General features: G+C 42.1%; 1 protein-coding gene across 1 annotated transcript in view; it reads left to right on the top strand.

Annotated features, from left to right (window-relative positions):
- Positions 1–13,519, top strand: part of LOC149353111 (uncharacterized) — a 28,910-nt gene extending 15,391 nt beyond the window's left edge. Inside the window, exons 3-5 of the mRNA XM_089582312.1 lie at positions 6,518–6,892; positions 7,136–7,201; positions 10,389–13,519. Coding sequence (XP_089438438.1) covers positions 6,518–6,892; positions 7,136–7,201; positions 10,389–10,595 — 648 coding nt within the window. The 3' untranslated portion in view covers positions 10,596–13,519. The remainder of the gene's footprint in view (positions 1–6,517; positions 6,893–7,135; positions 7,202–10,388) is intronic.
- The last annotated feature ends 1,469 nt before the right edge of the window (positions 13,520–14,988 follow it).

Below are 14,988 nucleotides of genomic sequence, written 5' to 3'. Positions count from 1 at the left end.
CAGATTCCTCGTTCCGGTCTGTTTCTGCGAACTGAAACTCCTCATTACAGCCGTTACGGTGATGTGGCGCCATCTAAGTTGTCCCTCGGAGACTACAGTTTCGGTTTCTGCGTAGAGTGCAATTTTCCCATGACGCGCAAATTTTTGAAACGCCCTTGAAGCGGGGGGTGCGGCGCGGACGCTCCGTGCATGGCGTCGGGCGCGCGGACGGCGCGCACTCGGAAAAACCTTGCTGCGCACAATTCTACTGCGTTGACTGCAATTATTATTTATGCTACGAGTAGCAGAGTCTCTGGTGACGATGTTGCATTGTCGGATTTTGGTTCAGACGCTGTAACTGCGCAAACCGATCCCGGAACGTTGGCCCGATAGTTTCGCTTTCTTTTTCCTGTCCGCTTGTGCGGGCGCATCTGGTTTGTTGTTTAGACGGTTAGTTCCATTTTTGGCCTAGTTCGTAATTTCCCCGCTGGTCGTGCATTTCTGAAGTGCCCTTGGAGCATAGGCTTATTGCGACATAATACGCGGTGAGGATGGCGTCGCGACGAGGTCGGGCGGTTCGCGCGCTCGGAAGAGTCCCGCTGCACGTGATTCTTCAGCCTCTGCAGCTGATTTTCAAGATCCTCCGTGCAGCAGTGACTCGGACGAAGATGTTGTAACGTCGGATTTCGATTCTGCAGCTACATCGCAGCTATACTTATCGCACACTATATATCACAATATCGCACCTATACTTTGTTGTGTTTTATATATATTTTTTTCAATTTTTGACGTAAATTAAATAAGTCTTGATTTGTATTTTTTAAACCACGCTTACCAAGCTTTCTTTCTGCGCATAACATTACACTTGCAATTTTTTTTTGTTGGACTGTAAAAATCATATCAAGGGCACTCTCAAACGAGCCTTTTCAAGAGGCATAAAGAAAAAAATTCTAGCTCGAAAACTATTCAAGTTATAATTTTAAAATTTTAATCCCATGTTTTAGAAAGAATTTGAATTGTTTTGTAATTTCTAGAATTTCTTTAGTACAAGTGTTTGGAAAGTTATTGTCATATAAACAAAACTTTTGTTCTTTTTTATTTTTTGTTGTGTTTACTGATTTTTTTTTCACAGCATTTCAAGCAGAATATCTGTTCAAATAAATTTCATTACAAAGCGCATTCTATCTCAATTGTTACGCATTTTATATAATTTTATCTGTCACACTTTTCTAAAAAAAAATTTTTGTCTGAGACATATGAAAAATGGTCGTTTTCCCGTGGTAACGAAAGAGTTAAGACACATGAAGGGATTATGTAGATTTGTTCATCTATCTTGTTGAAAGTTCATCTTGAGAGAGTGCCCCCAAAAGACACCTGAGCATGCTAGACGTGATGAAGCTTATGTTACTTGAAAACCGCAAATAAAATGGCTTTACAGTGAGAGTACAATTGCATATAGCACATTTACTGCTCTATGCATGAAGTAAGCTGAAGAGTAAAGGCATTGAATAAGTTCACATTATCCTGCTTGAAAATGGGATTGGTTTAGTTTTCTCTTTTCACAGTCTGTTTAATGTGATAGCATTAGTCTTCATATCATTCGATTTCAAGTCTGTCGCTAAAGTTGCTGATTAGTCTAGAGAGGTCGCGTGACCTTGTGATATCATCGCAACCTGCCCACCGTGGCAGTTCACATCTTGTGATTTCACGTCTCATGTTAGTCATAAAAGTTGGTGATTGGTCGAGAGGGTGATGACATCATAAGGTCACGTGTTCACGGCATGAAAATTAAGAACTGAAAAACATGGGGGAAGTGCGCAGCCGGGAACGGGCAAGACAAGTAGGTTACAACAGGTTCTCGATTGACCCACTCAGCGCACGATTATGTGTGTGCAAATCAAGATTCGATGACAGGGACAGCTTTGTATGTATGGCGTAAGGACTGACACAGACACATAAGCATGACGCAGGGTCATTGCTTCCAACTGTGTTGCATTCCACTTTTGAGGTGACTTACCCCTATTTTTTCTCTCCCTTTTCTGCAGCAACTAATATGTATGTTCTTTTTAAATTTTTGGTTTCTCCTCCGGCTGCAAGTGCTGTGAAGGTGCCTAGCTGGGTAGCCATGCACCTCTCTTGTCCCGCTTATTTCACAGTGACTGGCAGTTATCAACTCTACGAGCTTATATGCTATGCACCTTTCCATCCGCCGGTGGCATTGCGCATGCTGCGCTGGTATTTGGCCATCTCTGCGCTTTATAATGCTGTTGTGATGCCGTGGCATTGGAAATTTTAGCTCCAAACTTATGACCAAGTCACTGAGCAGGTGCACTCCACATCCATGTACCCTTTAGTCTGTGAGAAGCAACCTGCGTCACATGACACGTGCAATTTTGAGGTCTGGCCGTATCAGATGTGTGTACCATGTGCATGCAAGAGTGAAGGTGCTCTGCCATACTAACACTAGCAAGAAAGCTTCCCCCCAGGAAAATGTTTTATTACAGTAAAACCTCATTAATTTAAAGTCACTGGTACAGCAGAGAATATTTGAATTAACCAGGTTTTCGAATTAACCGAGCACAGAAAAGAAATGGGACCCAGGCAAAAAGTTTTGTCGGGGAACACACTACGTATATTGGACAAACTTTGCGATTACCATTTACTGGCGCCTCTACCCCTTTACCACCCACAACTTGTAGCCCCTTCTGGCCCCCAAAAAAAGTTGACACCAAATATAAGTCGGCGCATACACTCCCCCCTCCCCCCCCTTCCTCCTCCTCCCTCCTACTACTATAATTTCCCACGGGATAGAATCGTGACACGCGTGCAACTCAGTGCAATAAACGCCTAACAATACGATCAGAAGGGCAGCACTCTGAAGCCATGGAGATAAAGAGCAAAAAAATGGCACTCCATCCTGTCATCTATACTCGCATGCCGCACAATTTTTTTCCTGCCGTAAACAGACGCTGACAGAGGGTGCGTACTCCCTCCGCTCGTCCGCAACTACCTCAGGCATATCGCATGGTTGTTTTTCCGAAGAAAGGTTGGTAGGGCATTTCGAAGGCTCTCGAACCGATAGTCTATCAACTCAAACGCCATTGAGTGCTGCTACATGGCAAGTTTCAGTGGCCATTGAGTCAGTAGTTTATCGAGTCAGTGGATCAACGTGGCATTCTATCGAGATTTAGAGGGCCTTCGAGCATTGTCCAAGGTTGCTAGCGTTGCTTCGAGCAGCGCCAGCATGCACTTTTGTGCACGATATGTTCATGGTACAAGAGCATGAACAAACATTATTCTCAGAACTTTAATATAAGCAGTAAATTAATGCTCTGTACCATAATTTAAAGATTCGATCGGTCTGCTTTAAAGCGCATTAATTTTATACTCTCAGTCACAGAAGATGGAAACGTCAAGTGGTATCAATGTTGCCAGAGCATTAAAAAACTGCAGCAGCAAATCTTACAAAAGACAGTGTCTTTCAAGACAACACAACAGGCCTTTAATAATAACTAAAAACCTTGGCTCAAAAAAAGTGTACTTCAAAATTTATTTAACATGTATAAAAATATTTTTGTTATTTGCACAAAACCAAAGTAACGATTGTGGCTCTTGACTCAATGGCCTTTGAAATTGGCCGTGTGACAGGGGTATAAGTCCCCTAACTTTGTGCGGCGTAAAATTTTAAATTCTGCGAATTGAGGACAAAGAATCCACAAACTTCTGTGAGAGACATCAGATAATGCTTCAGAATGCGCCTTGCATTATATAAGGAACCCAGGGTATGAGTGTAGTTTGAATTCCTTTTTTTTTATTCGAGCTTTTCAAGGTAGCCAAAGCAACCTTCCCCACTAGGCTTGAAAGCTCCCTGAGTTTAAAATTCTCCTGAGTTTTCAAACTCCACACTCAAGGCTGCATACATTTAAGTATTGGAGGCCTGGCTTCGTTTGATTGTGGCATGCGCATCATAAGCATTGCCTTTTAAATAACTTCGATGTATCCACTGCTCCTGTACTTTACCGTGCCATCTGCATTTCTTGATGGGTCCTTCGGCTGTGGTTGGCGGGAACAGGTTGAGGTCGCGTTATGATCGTAATATAATATTTATTTTAAAATTCTCCTGAGTTTTCAAACTCCACACTCACGTGATAATCGTTTAGATAAGGCAAAATAGTAATTTTTTCATCATACTGAAGTTCCTATTGATCCCCTTAAAAACATTAGCATCAAAAAAGAGAATGTGACTGCTTGCACATGATTCCCTGAAAAATGCTTAAATTCGTGATTTTTCACGGAATCATGTGAAAGTTTATGACATGGGAGTGTGCACATTGGTATCCCCCAGTGACGCCTAGGTTGTGTTGTGCTGGAACTAGAGCCCGTCTGGTTCTAGTTTTTATGATGACCCAAGAAGTTCCAAGTTTGAGGAAGGGGGTCTAGCTGCGACAGTTTTGCAAACCGGCGAAAATGTTTGTCATTGCTTGCCGCTGAGCTTGGTTTTGCACCCATTCCAGATTTGCTGTTCGGCATGCAGGCTATCAAGTTTTGTATGCAATCTTAGTGCAGTAGATCAGGTGATCTTACATTTTTAAATGGAACTAGCAAATGTTCTTTTTTTTTTTTGAGATCCAAAATTTTTTTTAGAGCAATGGAAAGTTGGTGTCCACTGTGCCTTATCCTGCAAAGGTGTTAGAAACACGGTGAATTTTTTTGAAGAATTTTTCTCTTATTGGAGACGCTGGTTTTTGTGTATCTTCGTGCTGGAAATAGTGGTAAATGAATGTGATAACAGTGGGATGCAGTGTCACTTTGTCAGCAGTGTGCCACTTTGGCATGTGAACCTTGAATGGTTGCGTGCGGCTTTGAATACAAAAGCAGCGCTGCGACGGGGGTCGAAGAAGGAAGGAAAAGCGCTTATGTACACATTATCTCAACTGTCCATTTTACTGCAGTTATTTCTTGTACATTGATCCCTGTTCCATGTCCTGATTGCTGTTTTTGTATTCAAAGGTGTACCAACTAGCTCAGCTATCCATTATACTGTAGCATGCGGCCCACACCTCACCGACACCACAATCTTCAGTTGCACAGTATACACCGTGAGCACTTCGTGGTGGTGCACGGCCATAAATTCCATCAGCAGTAAATAGATTTGTGTCATTTCTCGTGCTTCAGCATATGGATTTGTTCATTTTTGATGCTACGAATTTTGGGGTGATATGGATATTTCTCGCGGTCCCATGAGATTTGTGCATCAAGATTCTATTGTAATTTATCATTGTAATTTTTTGCTATATTGATATGGATTTCATAGCCAAGTGATGGCCATGTCATGAAAGTTAGCTTCAGGTCATGTGAGACATAAAAATAACTGCAGTATTATAGTTTAAGAGAGCACATTGTTGGGTGAGTAGCTCTTTCATTATCACAAAGCTAGCTGCGTGCACATAAACAAGGACCTGAAAGGAACGCTTGTTGTGTTCCTTTCATGTCCTTGTTATGTGTGTGCTAATGCAAAATTATCTTTGTGATAATGCAAAATTCAACCTGAAGTCAAATTTGATGTCATAGCCACCATTTGGCTGTTGAAACCAGTATCAAGACATTATGACAAGAGAAATTCAGCTGTAAGTTATCTACCGGGTGTTTGCAAATTCCACATGGGAAACCATCAATGTTTTATGCATAATTTCGAAGAAAACACGCAACCAAAAATTTTGTGTCCATACTCCTGTGAAGTCACTATTCACTCACTCCTCTTTGACGCACCAAATTCCACTTCGCTTTTTCTTTTTTTTTAACAAATGGATAGGTTTTCTTTCCTCCTTTCTTGTAATGTTATTTTGTTTATCTTAATGTAATAGATTGGCCGGCATGATATATTGGTTGTCACTTGCCTAGCTTAGGATTGTTTACTGTGTGTAGTTAACTGGCATGGCTTCTGCAGACATTCTCAAGAAACAGCACTCGTTTACTTGCTGCTGGGAAGTGCCTATTAGAAACATTCCTGTTTCAGCGATCTCTTTGTGAGGGACACTCTTTATCAAAAAATACCCTTATTATGCTGTGCATTTATCATGGTGCATAACAGTGCCTCTTTTGGAATGTTTGATGTTTGTTAAGAATATTACCTCTGTTAATTCAGACATAGCACTACTGATTTGTTATGCCTAATGCAAGCTTGTTTTAGAACCTATGTTGCAGCATTCCACACTTTCCGCAGTAGTATAGTGGGGCCAAGAGTCTCTCTCACCTTTACGAGATTTGGAATGCTGGCAAATCAAAACAAGCAACAGTGCATGGCCGAGAAGCAGACTTGGTGGGCTGTATATTTTCGACAGAGGCTGTTTACGTTTTGTGAAGAAGCTGACAGGAACTTTTCTCTGATCTGAGGTTGCCTTTGCTATGTTATATAGCTGCTACCTTTGATGTGGGAAAGGCCGGAGGGGTAGTCTTTGTAGTAGTGTTGGTAATCCCTCATGCATATGTTTGAACTTGTCACTTGCGATGGCATCCTAACAGTATGTCATGTATGCAGGCAGCATCCCAGTTCTTATCTGAAGACGTCTCGGGGACAGTAGCAGGCAGCACTGCGAGTGGCTCCCGGCTGTCAGAGACACGCACACGGTCGTTAGACGAGACTGCAGCAGCAAATGGAGCACCACCTCGGTTGGCGTGCTCACAGCGTTCGGCCTCCTACTCATTCCCCAAGAAAGTGTCGGATGCTGAGTCGCGGTCCTACGCCCGCTGCCGTTCGGACACACGTGGCACAGATGAAGGGACACTGAGTTGGCTGTTCGAGCTGCTGGGCCCCTGTGGCCCCAGCCTGGTGCGGGCTTGGCTGCTTGGCCTGGTGGCCACATGCACACGGATTTGGCTGGCTGTGGGTGCTGCTGCCTTGGGTGGCCTGCAGGTGAGCCTCTTCATGGCTGCTGTGCTACTTTGCTAAAAGTGAGGTTGTGGATTCTAAACCAGGCTGGGGCAAAATGTAGTTTCGCAGTTCGACTGCGAATGTGTGATATTTGATTTGTCTGCTTTCAATTATTATGAGAGGTTCACATATGGTGCACTTACACAGTTGCCTTCCTTTTCCTGTATCATTGTAGTACAAGCCTCTCATTTTTGCTGATTTTGCCCTCATTCTTTTTCTTTGCAGACAATACTGCTTCCTTTCTGCCTTTTGGAAACAGCAATGTATAGCTACCACAAATTCAGCTCAAAAGTGAGTCCGTCCCCTCCAATTTCCTGGAAATAGGTATTGCATCAGAATTTCGCTGGTGTGAACGTTGTTAAGTACTGTTGAGGCTAAGCTCAATTATAATAAGCACTAATTTTCTTTCAATGGCATGATGACCATTGCAATATACATTTGCAGACAGGATAATATGGACCACACTTTGGGACTTTAGTTAGAACATGGATCCTGATGTCTGCATGTGTTCTTTCTCTTTTTTTTCTTTTGTCACATCTTGCACATGGCGAGGGGTATTTTTACGAATAGTAAGTTGCAGTAACTTTTTTTGATTAACGAGACATACAACCAGTTGGGCAGAAATGGCCCAGTGTTTTCCGGTGCAGCATTTTCTGTGTGAAGTACTTTTTAGCTGATTCAGTGATGGAACTGCTGTGCCATTTGTACTGAATTGTGCCAAAGTGTGAATCCAACTACATCCTGCTGCAAGAGCTTGATTTTTTTTTTCTTTTAGACAGTTTTAGTATAACATAGTGTCCATTTGCATATCTACGTGCAAAGCTGTTATGGTCTGCTGTGTTTGAGAAATGCAGAACTCTGTGGGGCCATCCAGTATAAATGATTGTAATTACATCCAGCCATTGGGGGTTTGTATGGCAGCCTTGCTTTTTTGAAGAGATATAACAGCAAGAAAACGATGAGGAAGCATGTTAAGTTTACATAAAGCTGCACAGCTGCGAACTGCAAAGCTCTTCATACCAAAAGGCTGTGTTCAAACTAATGGCTTAGGAGGTGCACTTCGTACAACTCTTATAACCAGTGTCATTAGGTGGGTTTCTGTTGGCCAGCATGTATCTAGACATCACATTGCAAAGTGGTTACTGCGCTTACGATCGTTGTGAGAATCCAGACTAATGCACATGCACACTATGGGTTTCTGTTTTATTACATACCAAAAGTTTTTGTGTGTGTTTCACTAAAACTCTCTTCTTTGTCCATATGGACGTGAAACAGCACAACGGCATACAGCCTAAGAAGAGAGCATAGTAGAAATGGACACAACACAGCGCTGAACTAACAACTAGCTTTTGTTTGGCGTGCTGCGCATATAAATGCACATAAGGCAACCAAAAAAAATGAATGAAAACCACCGCAATGAGCACACTCATGCACCAAGAACCCTGCAAGACAACAATGGCTAAGTCATACAGTTCAAGAAACGGAATTCCTTTCTTGAAAATCAAGAAGCAGGGTGATAGCTGTGCAAGTGCTCTGTCGATAGCTTTATCGGCAAAAGAATTCCGTTTCTTGAACTGTATGACTTACCCGTTGTTGTCTTGCAGGGTTGTTGGTGCATGAGTGTGCTCATTGCGGTGGTTTTCATTCATTTTTTGGTTCCCTTACGTGTATTTATATGTGCAGCATGCCAAATCAATGCCAGTTGTTTGTTCAGCACTACGTTGTGTCCATTTCTATTCTCCCCTCTGCTCTCTCCTTAAACCATGTGCCATTGCGCTGCTTCACGTTCATCATGCAAAACCAACTCTCCCAACAGTTCATGCTTGTGCCACATGTGTTCTAAAAGCTGCTCATGTGGATGTGAAGATGTGTGTGTGTGGCGGGTAAAAGAGAAAGAATATAGAGAGCTGCACTTTTTCTTTTTTGTGGTTGCCTTAGTAATGCTGCTTTTAAGCCTGCAGCTGCAGTTCTCATGTGAGTTGCTTGAAAGTTGGAAGAATGATGAGGTATTCTATTTCTACATAACTTTGACTGTGCTGCCAGCAGTCGCTAGCTTGTTGTTATGGGGGTATTGTAATGACAACTCTGATACTCATCCTCTCTTTTTTTCTGTTAAAGTGTACCTGAAATTAGCATGCGTAATTTTGGTTTCATGTCCAATTCTGTCTAGTAGCATGCATGTTGGAGCTGTGTACGCTACTGTAAACTGGTTCTTGGTGAACATAACCTTGCAGCACTTTTTCTGTGCATAAGTAGTTTCCGTTAGCTCTTAGTATCGTATTTTCCGGAGTATAAGACGCACCCTTGTATAAGACGCACCTGCCATATATGCAGGTTGTCATTGAAAAAGTTGGCATGTAAGATGCACCCGTGTATAAGACGCACCCCAATTTTACCTAGTTAGGCTAGTGAGGCTTAATTAAACACTCTTGTGCAACCATAGCGAAATTCACCGTACCTGTGAGAAATTCTTAAGCAACGCTAAGTGATCGAAAAGGGCAACACTCACGCCATACTCGCCCAGGTTTTAGAAAAAAGAAAGAAAAAACGAAAGAACTCTCCCATATGTCCATAACAACATTTTATTTCTACTTAAAACCTTTGAAGCCTTCATCATCGAATGCGCTATCAAAAAGTTCGCCCATTTCTGGAGGCAACGCGGCTGACACATTCTCTTCGCACTACGTACACGGAGCAACGCAAAGTTGCAAAGGGTGGCTAAAAAAGAACGTCGACTTGTCTCTTCCTGACAATGGCGAGAAGCGCGATTGTCGCCATCTTTTTGGCATTTCACCTTACTTTTGCTTGGGGCCTAGGAAACGGTTGCGTGTTTCTAATCCCGGAAGTCTTCATCCGTGCAGTTTCATGATAAAGTTCAACTAAAAAAAGTTTCACACGGCGGTCCCGTATTGAAGTATTAACCGTGTTACAACCGCGTCATTGGTAGTGATATTTTTTCGGTAAAAAAAAAGCTTGAACATGAACCTGTGTAATTTCTGAACTGGCAAAAAAAAAAACACGAAAAATTCGCATATGTAGGACAAATTTTTGAAAAAAATCCGCGTCTTATACACCGGAAAATACGGTATTTGTGCAGTTAATTAATTACTAGCTGGACAGGCTTTCTTTTATTCTCATCATGGCTTGGGTACCCTTCAGCTGAATAAATTACTGCTGTGGCAGTGGATGCAGCTGTGAGGATATTTTTTTTTCCGTCTCTGTGTGCTCTATCAAATTTTAATGCTCCCCATATCTTGAAAAAAGAAACTGTGCAGTTTTTTTTTTACCGCGAGGTTATAATGCAGAGTGTGCACGTTTCACATTGGCAACACAAACGACAGGCTAGCTTTTGTGCCTGCATAAAGCTGTATAGCTTATAGTGAAATGCCTTTTGTAGCTTCTAGCTTATACATGATTCAGATGAGTTCTTTTTGTGATGCACTTATTATGTGGTGTCCTGTTCATTACATGCGTGCAGCCCAGCCTTTCCCAGCGGCCTCTGCGGTCCACACCTGCTCCTCTAGCTTTTCTGGCCACAGCTTTGGTGCTCTGTGGTGTCTCCCCAAAAGTTTCATCTAGAACCACAGCTTGCCTACAGCTTGTCACCGATGTGATGGTGGACTTGGCAGTGTATACATTTTCCTTTGTTGTTTTTCATGTGATTTGGGACGATTGGGTTGGCTGAGCAGTGCAGCTGGGAGGTGCCAAGAAATCAAGAAATGTGTATAAACTGTGCAGCTCATCGTGGATGCCAAGGAACAAACTGCATCAGTGTGATTGCTGGATGGATGGCTGCCACAGGCTAAGGAGGCATCCATTGGGAAAGGTCCCTGAAATGTTGCTTGTGGCAGCCACGAGTGTTTGTGCATGTCTCAGTGTGCGTAATGGCCACCAGTCTTTGTGTGCCTGCATGGAGAAGTGGGAACTGGTCGTTTACACTTCTGCCGTTCCATGAGGATTGTCATGGGGCACTTCAGTGGATTGCTGAAAAAAAGACACCAACATCATGCATCTCGACAAAGCCAGTGGCTACTAGTGATGGTCCTGTGTGTGCATGTGTGGTGCATTGTGCAGTGTGATTTCTCATTGCATTCTGAAAAATTTTGCTTGCTTTCTTCTGTTTGTTACCGCTGCAGTGCCCGAAGACTTAGCGCTAGTGTTGCATATATGGAGGTTTTCGAGAAGTGGGTTTGCATCCCATGGCATTGTTAGCAAGGTGACATTGTGAACTGGGCTGTTGCCATGCTTGCTGCAGATATTTTGCAATCAGCTTGCTGAATAGCAAGTTGGCAATGCCCAGTGTTGTGGTTCAGTTCTTGGTAACTTTTACTTGCTGTGCAGGTGCAGATATGGTCATTCTTCCCTGGAAATACAAAAAGTATTAGAAGCTCAAAGCAGTCACGCCTGGTGTGTATTGTTTTACAGCTAAGTGAAGTTTACCATTCTGTAAAGTAATTTAGAGCTTGCTTTTCCTCCGTAAGGGCAGCTTTCCATGTGCTCTGTCATTCAAGCAATAGTAAAGTGTGAAGCAAGCGTGTTGTTCACATTTCTCCACAGGCGCTTCTCTTCATCTATGTTGTGACTTGTTTTTAGCGCGCCTTAGTGCGTCCTTTAAAAGTTCACTCAGTACAGGCATGGCAGGGACGAACCATTACAACTATGGCCTGGCAGTATTTATTTATGAGTGTATCCACTTGCATACACACTCTCACTACTCGGCCATGATCCCACTCTAAATGGATTTTGAGAATTGACAAAATATTTTGAGTGACTTCATGAGTGGGTCAAAATGCTTGTGAATGAGTACAGTTGTAAGTGAGCAAGCTTGTGGACATGAATGAACTCATTAATTGGGCTGTGAACAAAAGAGTAGACCCTTAGCGATGTCCTCTTGAAAACAAGTGACCTGCTGGCGTGCTTCAGTGTTACCTTTTGTTATGAGCCCTGAATCCGAGACTGCACTAATACTCGTGGTGTGATATCTAAGCAGGCGAGATGAGTTATGTGGTTCAGAGCTTTGTGCCACTAGCATTGCCATGCACTAATTGACACCATGGTCAGCACTGTGAGTGGGACCAAATAAAGAATAGTGACATATACGAGACTCAAACTGTATTGTGACAAAATCTTAAATATGAGTTCAGAAGTTACTTGAGTTTGTTTTGGAGAATACACAAACAACCGAATGTGTGCATGGGTGTACACATGTAATACACCCCTGTGCGAGCTTAAGGTTGAGCTAATGCTAAACTTCTGATTGAGGACTTTGTGAATGAGGAACCTGTAACTGCACAAGAGGTAACACGCGAATGTGAGTGCGCTACTGCAATTTTTGCCCATCTGCAAGGGATTACTGAGAGCATCCATAAAATGGTGGCCCTTGAGTTACCTTGATGGAATAATTGCAGTAGAGAAAAATACCATAAATTTTTACCTGGCTCTGAGTGCATGACTAAAATCTGTACATAAAGTGAAAATTCTAAAGCTGTGAACATGTAGTTTTTTTGCAAGATGCTTTCGATGTCCTTAAGCCAAGCACTCAAGTTAGGAATTTCTAATTTCTTGGTTAAAATGTTTGGTCTAAAATTTTTTCCCCTGATTTTTCTTTTCCAATGTTTAGCTACTTTGTGCACCAGACTAATGTGGAAATGACTCCAAAGATTAGTTACTGCTGTTATTTATGTTATGCCCCCTTGAGTTACAATTCTTTCTTTCTTTCTTTTTTTTTTTTTTTGTAGCAAGCTGTACAGGGCATGCATCTTGCTTCAGGCAGGAAGCATAATTACAGTGTCATAATTGTCACATCATTCTAAAATCTGCCTCAGCAAGCTGAATGTCTTCGGAAAGTTTTTGCAATTAGTTTAAGTAGCATTAGAATGTAAGCTTATGTGCGTGCACACATTAACCGCATTTCTAGCCTTTGTCCTCCTCCTATTACTGGGTACCGTGTGGTTTTTTTTTGGAATGAATACAGTTGTTTCCCAGGAAATGTTTGCCTGGGTTCTAAAAAAGGTTTCATAATTTATTAGCATTAAATTGAGCCTTGTCACACTAGTGCGAATCAAAAATAATTGTGCCAGGCTTTTCCACATATCACTGAAGGTGAAAAAATTTGTTACATGAAATGGTGTCTGTTAGCGTTGATATTTATTGCAGTAGTGGACTAGCTAAATATGTTTCAAGTGTACCTTTTGTTTCTCATTGTGCCAAGCATAGTGTCCATTGTGGCAAGGCACCTTGCGATCAATGTTGGATACCATTTTTTAGCACAAAGAAAAAAAAGTGCTGTGTTTTGGCTGTTGTGGGCCATGTCTTGGTATTTAAAAGACCAGGCATTCATCGGTGCTCCCATTTGGTGTATGTCATGGTTTTTTTGCACATAGAAGCATATACGAGCTCAGTTTAGTGATTTTTTTCTTTCTGTACAGCTGTAATGGAATGAAACATTTGAGTTGCATGCATCCTTGTAAGAAAGTAAAAGCTTCCTGGTTACTTGAACACCAGTTTTCTTGTCAGCGTGTGCACTTGTGTTATGATGCTATGACTTTTCTTAGGCTGATGTCTAGTTGTGGTGTAATAAAGCCAATTTTATTTGCTCGTGCTCTGAAAGATGTAAAATTTTCTTGTACTTCCCATGAAGATTACTTCAGGTACAAGTACTTTAGGAAATTGGTGATGATTACTATGTTGGCGACAGCAGCATCAATTTTTTGTTGTGCTGAACGTGAAGTCCATTTTATTTGCACTTGCTGGAATCTTGTATTGGGTCCATTCAGAAAGTTTGGACAAAAGCAACACATTAGTAGCTTAATTTCCTTATGTTCTTTCTCAGAGCGAAATCTCTACTCCTCTCGTACAAAGCTGAAGGTCATGTGGCTATGAAATTTGACCTTCAAACGAGGAGGAGTAGAGGCTTGGCTCTGACGTCATGCCACGTGACTCTCTATGCCTCACCACAACTGCGCGGCGTTGAGCCAGCGGTGCTCGCTCACCTCACAACTATCGAATGACATGACTCGCTGTGCCTCGCCATAGCTGTGTATGCGGAGCCAATGGCACTCTCGCAACTGCCAGAAATCGCATGACGTGCTGTTCGTTATATAAATGCGTGTGGCGTGTGCTTACCTTCACACAAAGCCATGAATGAGCAACTTGCCGAAACTAGCGCTTTGACGGTGTATCATCGCCGTCAAGCAGAATCTGATGACCTTTACGATATAGAAAGGCGTCAGGTTGGATAACCATGCTTAACAGAGCTTTCACTCGTTTTACTAGGTTCCACCAGGTTGAGCCTGAGCCACAGCTAATTTTTTTTTTTAGATCGCTTGTTTTGTGAAAGATGGCATGAAACTGGCATAGCAACTGCATTCCAGTTACTTTGCGATTCCAAACAGATATTTTGAACTTTAAATGACAGTGGGATCACCCTTTACACCTCTGCACTATTCATGTGAGAATGCAGTGAGAATGCATACACTTTTGTACTGTTGCAAATGTGCAGAATTCTTACACTGTTCCTCCTTGCTTTCTGGCACACAAGCACAACAGTCGAGTGGTCATTTAACAACGTACAACACACTATTCTGTGTAATTAATGGCTTTTATTTGTTTAGTTGATGCTCATAGTGTAATGCATAGGTACCATGAAGTAATCTGTCGAAGTGAAAACATCAACGGAAAAGCTGTGATGTGTACAGCTTTGGCAGTGGTGCAGATATTGCATTTTCGTGCCATCAGTTTGTTTTGGCTTGCTCGTGTGCCTTCAACTGCATGGACTGGTGGAAACTGAAAGGAATGGACTGTTCTTTTGATGAGGAAATGTGATTAGCTTCCGAGTGCTGTTCAACAAAGACTAACTGCTTACACAAAGGTATTGTATTCTTATATTGGCAGCAAACTTGAAGCAATAACTGGAATAGTGATTTGAATTATTCAGCCTAATTTTTTGACACTTATTATATTAATCAGTCTAAATAATCTGGTGAAGCATAGAATGAATTTTTGGTTGTGAGCCACACTCTTGCACGAAGCTAGGCAGCTAAGCTTGCCCAGACAGTACGAGAAAATTGAAACCATAG

The sequence above is a fragment of the Amblyomma mixtum genome, chromosome 3 (assembly GCF_055824585.1).
Source record: "Amblyomma mixtum isolate Tamu chromosome 3, ASM5582458v1, whole genome shotgun sequence".
NCBI lineage: Eukaryota > Metazoa > Arthropoda > Arachnida > Ixodida > Ixodidae > Amblyomma > Amblyomma mixtum.
The sequence above is the reverse complement of the archived record's forward strand: the minus strand, read 5'-3'. Positions and strand labels throughout refer to the sequence as shown.